The 12,873-nt window shown below is 42.0% G+C and overlaps 1 protein-coding gene across 3 annotated transcripts in view; it reads right to left on the bottom strand.

The window, feature by feature from the left end:
• STIM1 (stromal interaction molecule 1) overlaps positions 1-12,873 on the bottom strand; it is a 218,053-nt gene that overhangs the window by 96,445 nt on the left and 108,735 nt on the right. For all 3 annotated transcript variants that reach the window (XM_030917547.1, XM_030917548.1, XM_010366943.2), the window contains exon 2: positions 12,571-12,701. In XM_030917547.1, the coding sequence (XP_030773407.1) occupies positions 12,571-12,618 (48 nt within the window). In that variant the 5' untranslated portion in view covers positions 12,619-12,701. The remainder of the gene's footprint in view (positions 1-12,570; positions 12,702-12,873) is intronic.

Genomic DNA, 12,873 nt, shown 5'->3' with positions numbered 1-12,873 from the left:
GTAGAAATACTGCTACTATAAACTAGACCACAGGCTGGGTACTTGATATACCTGATTTCATTTCATCTTTGCCATAATCTTTCAAGGTAGGAATTACTGACTAATTTGAGGGTAAGGAAATGAAAGTTCACAGAGTTTAAGAAAATTTTCCAGGCTGGGTGCGGTGGCTCATGTTTACAATCCCAGTACTTTGGGAGGCTGAGGTGGGCAGAGATTGCTTGAGCCCAGGAGTTGGAGACCAGCCTGGGTAACATGGTGAAACCCAGTCTCTACAAAAAATACAAAAATTATCTGGGCATGGTGGCATGCACCTGTAGTCCCAGCTACTCAGGAGGCTGTAATGGGAAGATTGCTTGAACCCAGGACTTTGAGGCTGCAGTAAGCTATGAGCATGCCACTGCACTCCAGGCTGGATGACAGAGCAAGACTCTATCTCAAAAAAAGAAAAGAAAAGAGAAATGAAAAGAAAAGAAAAAGAGAAAGAGAGAGAGAAAAAAATTTTCCAAAGTCAAACAACTAATAATTGGCAAAAGTATACCTGAAACCATCATCGTTCTTGCTCTAAAAGTACATACTTCTGCTCTACTACATAATCTTTCGGCATTCTCAGTGTTTTCCTTTTCTTCTTCACTTGTGCCCCTATAGTATGTGTTATTCTCAAAGTCTTTCCTATCATTTTAAGTACAGTAATCTTACCTCCATCCAGATTCTGCACATGATTCATAACATAGGACAGAAGGGTAGGGAAGAGGGTCACAGAGGAGATCAGACATATAGGTCATATACTAACATGTCTAGAGGCCAGACTCGCTATAGCAACTCCGGAAAAACAACCCAACACTGACTTCAGCTTTTATCCTGACAGGGAACTCACAAGTCCAAAGCATTCTGTTCCCAGTACCAATGACCAACTCACTCTGTACTCCTCCTTTGCACTAGAGAAACAATTTAAAGGGCATAAAATAATAAGATAGTATCTTTGTTTTCAAATTCAAAATTAAAAAAAAAACCTCAACTCAGCACCCTTATGAGAAAGGCCCTGAACCAAACACAATGTTATGAGAAACAGCAATGAATAAAACCTAGTTTGTGACCCCTAAAGGAACCCACAACCCAAATGTAGGATAGGTAAGCATGGACCCAATTACAATACAGAACAGAGCAACATGACAAACATAAGGTTCATGCCAAGTACTCTCGAACATGAGAAAGGATTACTTCCCACTGTAGGAGAACAAACAAGATTTCTGGGACTGGCCGGGTGTGGTAGCTCACGCCTATAATCCCAGCACTTTGGGAGCCCGAGGCGGGTGGATCACAAGGTCAGGAGTTCAAGACCAGCTTGGCCAACACGATGTAACCCCACTTCTACTAAAAGTAAAAAAATTAGCCAGGCGTGGTGGCGCGCACCTGTAATCCCAGCTACTCGGGAGCCTGAGGCAGGAGAATCGTTGGAACCCAGGAAGCAGAGGTTGCAGTGAGCTGAGATCATACCACTGCACTCCAGCCTGGGCAAAAGAACAAGACTCCGTCTCAAAAAAAAAAAAAAAAACATTTCTTGGATGAGGCAACATTTAATCTAGGCCAGTAGTTCTCAACAAGGGGCAGTTTGAAAATTGACAACTGACAATAGTAACTGGCAATATTTTTGGTTGTCAAACTGGAAGGGGGAAGGGGAAAGGTTTGCTACTGGCATCCAGTATATAGAGGCTAGGAATGCTACTAAACATCCTACAATGTACAAGACAGCTCCCCACAACAAAGAACTATCTGGCCCAAAATATCAATAATGCTGAGGTTCAGAAACCCTGATCTAGGCCTTGGAGGACAAATGAAATTTCTTTTTCCTTTTGTTTTTATTTGTTTTTTGGTTTTGTGTGTGTGTGTGTGTGTGTGTGTGTGTGTGTGTGTTTTGTTGTTGTTGTTGTTGTTGTTGTTTTATTCCAGGCACTGCACTGAAATGTGTGGGTTTTTTTTTTAAGAGACGGGGTCTTGTTACGTTGCCCAGCCTGGTCTAGAACTCCTGGCCTCAAGCAATCCTCTTGTCTCAACCAAGTAGCTGAGATTATAGGCATGAACCACCAAACCTGGCCTGAGTGAAATTTTTACAGGCAAAGTGGGAAGCAGAAAAATGCCAGGATAAGGATTTATCTGGAACAGGGGCACAGTGATAAGATATGAAGAGCATGTTTGGGGTGGCTATAGCATAGAGTAAAAAAATGCAGTATAACATGAACTAGTAGCATGAGTTAAATCCAAATGGTGGCAGCGTTGAAGGACAGACCAGAGTTTAGATTAATTAAAGAAGCAAAAGTAAGCCACTCATTTATAGTTTTATCATCTCTAAAATAAAGCTAATAACACCTAGTTCACAGAGTGGTTAAGGATTAAACAAAACTTTATATGCAATCAGCTCGGCTTGGCACATGGTAGAAGTAATCTGATGAGTTGTGCTTTAATAATGCCAGTATTAGTAGGAAGACAAATTTATAGACAAAACAATACAATCAAAATCATTAGGGCACAAAGCAAGGCAATTTCTAATTAAGTGCTAAATTGAGCGATAGAGACTATGTGCTATGGGAGTTAGTACTGAGATGAGGAAGATCACTGGGAATGGAAAAGTCAGGGAAGGTTCACATAAAATGAAGCTGGCACATTCCAGAAGACAACTAAGATCGACACAGACAGGGCCAGGGCTGCAGGGAGGGGCACAAGAGGTTAATTCCAGGTAAGGAGAACTACCTGAGCAAAGAAAGGGGACTGGAAGTAAACATAAAATGTTTATAAGACAAAGAAGATTGGAGCCAGACCAAAGTGGTAGGAGGTATGTCTGGAGAATTAACAAAGGTAGCCAGGGTGCAGTGGCTCTCACTTGTAATCCCCAGCAAATCGGGAGGCTCTGGTGAGGGGACTGCTTGAGACCAGGAGTTCAAGACCAGATTTGGCAACATAGCAAGACCCTGTCTCTACAAAAATAGTTAGCCTAGTGTGGTGGTGCACACCTGTAGTCCTATCTAGTTGGGAGGCTGAGGTAGGAGGATCATTTGAGCCCAGGAGCTGAAGGCTACAGTGAGCCACGATTGTGCCACTGCACTCCAGCCTAGATGACAGAGTGAGACCCCAACTCTTTAAAAAATATATTTCAATGAGAAACAAAGAAAAGAAAGGTTGAAGTCAGATTTAAAGAGATGGAGTGGTAGGTACAGGAAGTTAAAGGAAACAGGAAAAGGAAATCATGCAGGAGACACAGAACCCAAATGTAGGTTAGGAAGATCACTCACAGCATGTATGACATGGGCATTCCGGGAGAGACTAGAGGCAGAACACTTAAGGGTTGTCTACAGCTATCTGAATATAAGAAAGTGAGGCCCAGAGCATGAAAGGGAATACAATTATTAATACTTATGGTAATAACATCTATAAATAACCCAGCTACTTATCTTCATCTAATTTGGCCCATATTAGCCACAGCACTGGGCTTCCTACTCTCTCCCTATATACTACTACCTATCAAGCCCAAGTTCCTCCTGGCATTTTAGATACTGCAAGTGAACCTGCTGACTGCTCCCCTCAGAGTTTAGCTCCCTTAGCTCTGATTCCACCTGATGCCAGCTTCCTGAACTCCCACAGCCTCCCAGGACCTAGCATGCCGCTCGGTGGGACAATGAAAAACATAGAAAACAAGTCTATTTCTACCCCCACTAAACTCTAAACAGGTCTCATGACACTTCTACTCTGTCGCTCAGGCTGGAGTACAGTGGCATGATCTCGGCTCACTGCAACCTCCGCCTCCCTGGGGTTCAAGTGATTCTCATGCCTCAGCCTCCCGAGTTGCTGGGATTACAGGCACTTGCTACCAACCCCAGCTAATTTTTGTATTTTTAGTAGAGACGGGGTTTCACCATGTTGGTCAGGCTGGTCTCGAACTCCCAACCTCAAGTGATCCACCTGCCTCGACCTCCCAAAGTGCTGGGATTACAGGTATGAGCCACCGTGCCTGGCCCAAAAACCAGACCTTTTTAAAAGTACACAGGTGCAGGGCGTGGTAATCCCAGCACTTTGGGAGGCCAAGGCGGGCAGATCACCTGAGGTCAGAAGCTTGAGACCAGCCTGACCAACATGGAGAAACCCCGTCTCTACTAAAAATACAAAATTTTGCCAGGCGTAGTGGTGCATGCCTGTAATCTCAGCTACTCGGGAGGCTGAGGCAGGAGAATCGCTTGAACCTGGGAGGCGGAGGTTGCGGTGAGCTGAGATTGCACCATTGCACTCCATCCTGGGCAACAAGAGCAAAACTCCATCTCAAAAAAAAAAAAAAAAAAAAATGTAGGCATATGTAGGAGGCTGGGTGAGCTGTCAGAAAAGTTGTAGCCCCTGTAAATGTGTGATCCTGCTTTATCATGCCTTCCCTCTTAATATCAACCACTTAGGCAAAAACAGAACTACCTCTACCTCCTGCAGTGTCCTGGCCCTAGTCAAGTCAGGCACACTGCTGGGAGTGGCTCCCATGGCTGAATGCTGTGGTGCCATGGGATGGTGATAGAGCTGATGTGGAATTTTGCTATACAGGCCAGCCCTCACTATTGTACCCTCATGTTGAGAGAGAAAAAAACATGGCTTTAGCACTCATGTTTTAGCACCTATATACCAGGCATTGTGCTAGGGGCTTTGCAAACATTAATTTCTCACAATATCCCTGCAACATCCCTCCTCAAATAGCTTAAAAAAAAAATTGAGGCTCAGAAAGGTAAGGTTATTTGCCTAAAGTTGTATAGCCAGAAAGTGGCAAAGCCAAGTTTTGAACACAGGCTTGTTTGCATCAAAATATATGTTCTTTCTGATGATAACAATAATAAACATAAAAACTTTCATTGAGCTTCTTCTATGTGCCAGGCATTGTATTAAGTGCTTTATACGCATTATTCATTTAATATTTGCAACAACTTCATGAAAGGCCTACTACTATTATTACTTCAATTTCTAATGGAGAAACTGAGGTGGAAAGGGATTATGTAACTTCCCCAAGTTTCCACAGCTGGAAGAGGCAGAATGGAGTCTGTATGATACCAGAGCATAAGCTTATAACCCTGTGTTATACTTCTACATCAGACACCACAGGCACTAACAGAAGTCATAAGTAGATCTTGTAGCTTCCTGGATTCATACTGCTACCTACTCATCCTTATCCCCTAAAATGTGTGATCACACCCTTGCTAAGACTCCCATAGCAGAATGATAGCATTCTGCTATAGCAATATTGGTCAGTCATTCAACACAGTGATTAAGCACATATTCTATAACAGGCTTTGTTGGGCACTGGAGAGAACAGAGACAAACCAGATAAGAGCAGTGATCTGCCCACCTCGGCCTCCCAAAGTGTTGGGATTACAGGCGTGAGTCATCGGCACCTGGCCTGGCTTATTTTCTATCGTCGAGTTTTGAGAGTTCTTTATTTGTGTTGGGAGCATTAAATAGCACTTTTCTCACTGAATCCTGACAACAACCCTGAAATGGTAGGAATCATTAACTACCACTTTACCCTGAGAAAACCAAAGGAAAAGTCACTAGACTACTATAATCTGATCACAGTTCTGCCTAATTTCAAAGTTTTCTTATCACTTAATCACCTGTGACATATAGATCACTAGAATGCAAGCTCCATAAAAGCAGGGATCTTATCTGTTTTGTACACTGTGGAATTCCTAGCCTTCAAATAGTGTCTGCCTTTAATACATATTAAATAAGAATTTGTTTAATGGCTGAATAAATGCCCTGATTTGCCATGTAGGCTGCAGAAAAGAAAATAGCACTGCTCTCAAAAAGTCTGGTCCAGTCAAGGGGACAATGGTCTTAGGTAGGCCCTTGTCTGCCCACCTCATACTGTTAAGCACAACCTAACAGTACCATTCCACTGCAACAAATCTTTTGCCCATGGAGCAAACCCCACCAGAGGTTTGAATAGAACACAAGTCACGAATTCTCATACTGCCAGCCTGGTAGAACTCCCTGCCAGCTCTGCAAGAAGGGCACCATTACCAATAGAGCCATCTTGCACATCTGAAAGGCCCACAATATATAGCCTCTGCTATCCAGAAGAGAAGCAAGCAAAGATGGCACTTAACCAAACTAGCTGCCCCTACACAAATGATTATATGTTTTTCTTTTATTTTAAGAGACTCTTAAAAAGTCCCTCTTTTTTTTTTTTTTTTTTTTTTTTTTTTTTTTGGTAGACATAGAGTCTCCCTATGTTGTCCAGGCTGGTCTTGAACCGCTGGGCTCAAGCAATCCTCCGGCCTCAGCCTCCCAAGGTGCTCAGATTACAGGAGTGAGCCACCACAACTGACCTGATTATATATTTTTCTATAACACGCCTACTGAGTCTCAGTTTGCCCTAAGTCTAATTTCACATCAGAGTATATTCAGCAATTAGAAATGAGAATGGCTTTTTCTGCCCATGGATGCCACTGAAAACATCATCAAAGTCTCTCTTCCCACTGCTATCAAGTCTAAGTCATAGTCTCTTAAGGAGTCCCAACAGCTGTAGAAGTTCTTCATCAGAGTTGAGCTTTGAAATGACCAATGAGGGTCCAATGAGCCATTCTGAGCAACAGGGAGCACTCACAGACTGTGGTAATGAGAGATCCAAATACCAAGTGCTCAAGGGGCTTTGAGTTTGTCACATATGCCACTATGGAGGAGGTGGATGCAGCTGTGAATGCAAGGCTACACAAGCTGAACGGAAGAGCTGTATCAAGAGAAGATTCTCAAAGACCAGGTGCCCACTTAACTATGAAAAGGATATTTGTTGAGGGCTTAAAAAAAGATATATTTTAAATTTTTAAAAAATTTTTGAAAATTAGCTGGGTGTGGTGGCATATGCCTGTAGTCCCAGCCACTCAAGAGGCTGAGACAGGAAGATCATTTGAGCCTGGGAGGTAAAGGCTACAGTGAGCCATGCTCACACCACTGAACTCCGGCCTGGCCAACAGTGTGAGACTTTGTCTCAAAATAAATAAACAAATCTTTTTAAAAGGAATACTGGCTGGATGCAGTGGCTCATGCCTGTAATTCTAGCACTTTGGGAGGCCGAGGCAGGGGATCACTTGCCCAGGAGTTCAAGACCAGCCTGGGCAGCATGGCACGACCTCATCCCTACAAAAAAATACAAAAATTAGCCGGGTGCAGTGGTGCATGCCTATAGTCCCAGCTACTCGAGAGGCTGAGATGGGAGGATCACTTGAGCCCAGGAGGTCCAGGCTGCAGTGAGCTGTGTTCACACCACTACACTCTAGCCTGGGCAACAGAGCAAGACCTTGTCTCCAGAAAAAAAAAAAAAGAAATACCATACTGTGAATGGCCACAACTACGAAGTTAGGGATGCCCTGTCAAAGCAAGAGATGGCTAGTGTTTCATCTAGCCAAAGAGGTCAAAGTGGTTCTGGAAACTGTGGAGGTGGTTTTGGTGGGAATGACAACTTTGGTCATGGAGGAGAAACTTCAGTGGTTGTGGTGACTTTGGTAGCAGCCATGGTGGTGGTGGATCTGGTGGCAACGGGGATGGCTATAATGGATTTGGTAACAACAGTGCTTATAAAGGGGCAGCCCTGGTTACTCTGGAGGAAGCAGACGCTATGGAAGTGGAGGCAGGATTATGGAAATCAGGGCACTGGCTACAGCAGGAGTGTCAGCTCTCACAGCTATAACAACAGTGGAGGCAGAAGCAGCTTTGTTGGTAGTAGTGAAAGCAGTTTTGGAGGTGGTGGAAGCTACAATAATTTTGGCAATTATAACAATCAGTCCTCAAATTTTGGATGCATGAAGGGAGGAAACTTTGGAGGCAGAAGCTCTGGATTCTACACTGGTCAAAACACAAAACCAAGGGAGCTATGGTGGTTCCAGTAGCAGCAGTAGCTATGGCAGTGGCAAAAGATTTTAATTACTGCCAGAAAAATGCTTAGCAGGAGAAGAGAGCCAGAGAAGTGACAAGGAAGCTACAGGTTACTACAGATTTGTGAACTCAGCCAAGCACAGTGGTGGCAGGGCCTAGCTGCTACAAAGAAGACATGTTTTAGACAATACTCATGTGTATAGGCAAAATAAAGTAGGACTGTATTTGTGACTAATTGTATAAAAGGTTATTTTGTTTCTTTTCTGTGGAAAATGTAAAGCATGCCAACAAAGAGTTTTAGTGTAGATAATTTTTTTTTACTCATGCCGTTGATTGCTAAATGTAATAGTTTGATTGTGATGCTGAATAAATGTGTCTATAAAAAAGAAATTAGAATGAATCAAAGAAGAGACAAAACTATAAGAAGAAAACTATAAGAGGCAATTGTACGAATGTATGTAGGAATCTAGATACTGGGGTAATAGTACAAGAGGCCCTGAAGATATGCTTTGATTCATACAAAGAAAAGTTAACACTCTAGTCACAATAACCTGTAGGAAGAAAGACTTACTTCAGAAATGGCTAAAATTTTAAAAGATCTAGCACTGGGGTTACAGTCCAGTTATGCAAAAAAGTTACTAGTAGGAGGCTGAATACATGAGGACTCAATAGAGCACCCCTTCAGACTTCTACTAAGGCTCTTGAGTAATCAGCAAGGCTTTTAGATGTCTTATAAAAACCTCAGGTCCTTCATCGGATACCCAAGGAAATGAAGCTAAAGCAGGAGAATGAGGGGAAAATTAACCAGCCTTCCAACTTTGTCTGCCTCATTCTAAAATTTACACAGTAGACCATTTGTCATCCATGCTGTTCCACAAAGAGTTTTTTGTTTATGATTTATGACAGGTTTATGCTACTTCTATTTGAATATCTATATTTCCCATGTAGTTTTTATGTTTAATATTAGGAGAGTAGAGCCAGTGAACATTCAGGGAGTTACCTGTTTCCATCTTGAGGTGGCCAAAATGGGAATGTGGAATTTTTATAAAGGTTATAAATGTTTGGCATAGTATTTGGTACACTGTGGCTTCACAAGGGCCAGTGTTAAAACTGCTTCATGTCTAAGCAAAGAAAACTGCCTACACATTGGTTTGTCCTGGTAGGGAGTAAAAGGGATCATTGGTTCCAGTCACAGGTGTAGTTACTGTAGGTACTTTAAAGTTTGGAGCACTTAACAGGCTGTAGTAGAAACAGACATCCCATGGATATCACATGTTACATCTTGTATATCTATGGAATATTCAATCTCACTGTGCACACCTTTGACTACGGCTGCAGAAGTGTTCCTTTAGACAAAGTTGTGACCCATTTTACTCTGAATAAAGGCAGAATCAGTTCACATTCCATCATTTATAAAGTTACCTGATGTTGGCTTTCATTATTTTTGCTACACTCATTTTATTTGTATTTAAATGTTTTAGGCAACCTAAAAGCAAATGTAAAAGTAAAGATGCAGTAAAAATGAATTGCTTGATATTCATTACTTCATGTATATCAAGCACAGCAGTAAAACAAAAAAAGAAAAACCCATGTATTTAATTTCTTTTTTTTTTTTTTTAGGTGTTTTGCTTTCGTGATTTTTTTTGATACTTGCCTAGCATGCATGTGCTGTAAAAATAGTTAACAAGAAAATAACTTGAGATGATGGCTAGCTTTGATTAACATTTTATGAAATTCTCATGAACAATCCAAGCATAATTGTTAAGAACACGTGTACTAAATTCATGTAAGTGGAATAAAAGTTTTATTAATGAAAAAAAAAAAACCTTCAGGTCCTTGATGGCTAAAAGAACCAGGGTTTCTGGTACCCCACTATCCATTACACAATATTCTAAACCCTGAGATATCTACCCAACTTTCCAGTTAAATCCTGAACTCTAAAGCTATCTTATACATGTTTAAAGTGGCTTAGGCACACACATTTTGGTACTTTCTCTCTCAGGAAGGTAGCTTGTGATTGATCATGCAAACCTAGACCAGCAGGCCTCTCTAACCACGTGAAGCCTGAGACTGCAGGGAGAGTAGTGGAAACCAAGGCAAGGTAAAAACTAGACTGAAAAAGAACAGCTCACCACTGGTGCAGGGAAGAGCAGGGTAACAGCTTTTGTGTTACTTTGGAACAGTTTGTGCTGATGAGCTTTTTGTTGTGGTAACATTCCTCTAAAAAGAACATTTTATTCCTCCCCTCATTGACAAAGCAACTCAGCAGAATGTGACAAAAAAAAAAAAGGACGAGGAGCAGGTAACAAAGATTTCCAAGAATTTATAGATCTTGGGTTATATCACCTTCTTTGTCCATTCCCCAGTTTTGTGGCCAGGCCCTGGGATAGTGATCAAGATGTCACTAGTCCTCATTCACCCCCAGGAACATGGCTCTATTCTCAGGATAGATAGACAAATAAAATTTTGATCCTTTACAGGTCAGTGACACTTCTGGATGTAACCAAATTTCAGACACTTACATCACAGTCGTTGTCCTTGCTCAAGAACTTACAGTTGCCTGGTTCAACAGGTATACATATCTCAGCCTGGTCCCCACTTTCCTTTCCAACTTTTTGTTCTGTGGTTTTCTACCACAGTCCCTATCTAACCAAACCAACCCACTATATTTCTCACTACTTCTATAGCTTTGCTCACACTGATTCTCCACTACTGAGTAAGCCCAACCCTTTCCATTCTATTAAATTTTACTTTTTCTCCAGGAAGCCTATTTTTCTCTTCCTTTAAATTCCTTAAACATTATCTGGTTCATCCTTACAGACAAATCCCCTCTGTTGACCAATCAGTGAATTCTGTGTTTTGTTTTTGTTTTTGTTTTTTTTAGAGACAGGGTCTTGCTCTGTTGCCCAGGCTGGAGTGCAATGGCATGATTATAGCTCACCACAGCCTCAACCTCCTAGGTTCAAGCGATCCTCCAGCTTCAGCCTCCAGAGTAGCTGAAACTACAGGTGTATGACACCACACCCAGCCAATTTTTTTTTTTTTTTTTTTTTTTTTTTTTTTTTTTTTTTTGTAGAGACAGGGTCTCGTTGTGTTGTCCAGGCTAGTCTCAAATTCTTGGCCTCAAGCTGTCCTCCTGCCTTGGCCTCCCGAAGTGCTGGGATTACAGGCATGAGCCACCACATCCAGATTCAGTGGAGTTCTGTATGCTACTTGCCCATCTTCAGTGATAGGGAGTTCACTGTCTACCAAGGAAGCCTCTTCTATGGCAAGATAGCTCTCACTGTTAGTCAATTCTTTATTCTAAAAGAAAATGCCTACTTTTTACTTTCCCCACTTTACTGTGGACCTTGTTCTGCTCTTAGAATAGGAGAAACAATACAGCAGTACTTAAGAGCATGGGCTTTGAAATCAGATCTGCACTGATACCCACCGTGTCCCTGAACAAAATGCTTAACCTTCCTAAGGCTCCATCCCTGGTAATAATACCAACCTCATAAATCTGTTGAAGTTAAAAGAGTAACTATGCAAAAAGCTTAACACTGTCACTGGCATAAAGTAAGAGTTCAATCAATGATAGCTAGTATCATGGTTTTCACTTTACTATCATCATTACTTAAGTCTAATTTCTTTACTTCTTATGTATTTAAAGATAGAAATTATATTACCTGAGTCTCCTCTTCTCCAGGCTAACGTCTCTTCACTAGACTTTAAGTTATATAAAGACAGACTGTATCTGTTTTATTTACAGTCCTATCTCCGTGCCTAGCACAGTGCATGGTACATACATGCTTAATAAACATAATTGTGTTTGTTTTGTACTTTCCATACTCTTCATCACTCATGTCACTCTTCTCTGTATAGGCCCTCACTGTTTCAAATACTTCTGACAATGCGGGATCCAAAATTGAACTCAAAACTCAAAGGTAGGCTGGCAGGAAAGAGAGAGTAGGGTTATCTCCCCCATCATGATATAACTACATCACTATTGAAGATTTGGCATAACTTGGTAGCTTCACCAAACTACTGGTATACGTTGAGTTTTAAATGAAGAAACTTTTAAATCTTCTCACACATAATGACCTTACACCCTGGGATCTGCTGAGCTACAGGTACAACAATGCCAAAAGATGAAACAATAGAGCTTTTTTCCATTTAGAGACTCCTCTAACTCTTCCTATCTAGACCACTCAACTGGCTCCCAAAAACTTCAGCCTGAAATTCAGAACGATCTTTCTAAAACAATTTGTTTCTTCTTCCCAAATAGAGTATAAACTCCCAGAGGGCAGGATCTGGGTGTCTTATCTTCTATCCCACATGCCAACACAGGGCTAAGAACAGACTGATGCCCTCCATCTATAGCAGGATTGCAATAAGGATCCAAGGAAACCATAGAGACCAGCCTCAGGGATCACTCTCCCTCCCAAACAACACAGTTTAGTCAGTGTTATGCAACTAGCCAGTAAGCAGGCGGTAGCCAGCCAGCATAAAGCCTACACTCTGACAGGCTGACTCCTGGAGGGCTGCTCTGCTGGGAGCCACCTTCCCCAATGGGGATGAGTTCCTAAAAAACAAGCCAGCAGAGAACGTCTCTCCACAGGGAATAGCCTGTCTAAGCAGCTTTCAAAGACTAATTCACACAGGAAGAAAAGAGAGCCACAGCAGGATGAGAGAGCTCACCTCATCACTTTCTTCCACATCCACATCACCATTGGCATCATCGTCCATCAGCTTGTGGATGTTACGAACTGCCTCGAAGCTGAGTTTCTCATCCTCACTGTGACACAGGGGCTTGTCAATTCGGCAAAACTCTGTGTAAGAAAAGCAAGAGACAACATTACTCAGAGCTGCCACCCAGAACCTATCACCCACCTGTGTCAGCATCCTTAGCTTCTAGCATCTGACTCCTCATGTAGGCACTTAACTGGCTCCTCGTACAGTGACAAAGGTGTTTCATTTAGCCTTTAACTGTCTCCCCAAGAA

This window comes from Rhinopithecus roxellana, chromosome 15 (genome assembly GCF_007565055.1).
Source record: "Rhinopithecus roxellana isolate Shanxi Qingling chromosome 15, ASM756505v1, whole genome shotgun sequence".
NCBI classification, from domain to species: Eukaryota; Metazoa; Chordata; class Mammalia; order Primates; family Cercopithecidae; genus Rhinopithecus; species Rhinopithecus roxellana.
The sequence above is the reverse complement of the archived record's forward strand: the minus strand, read 5'-3'. Positions and strand labels throughout refer to the sequence as shown.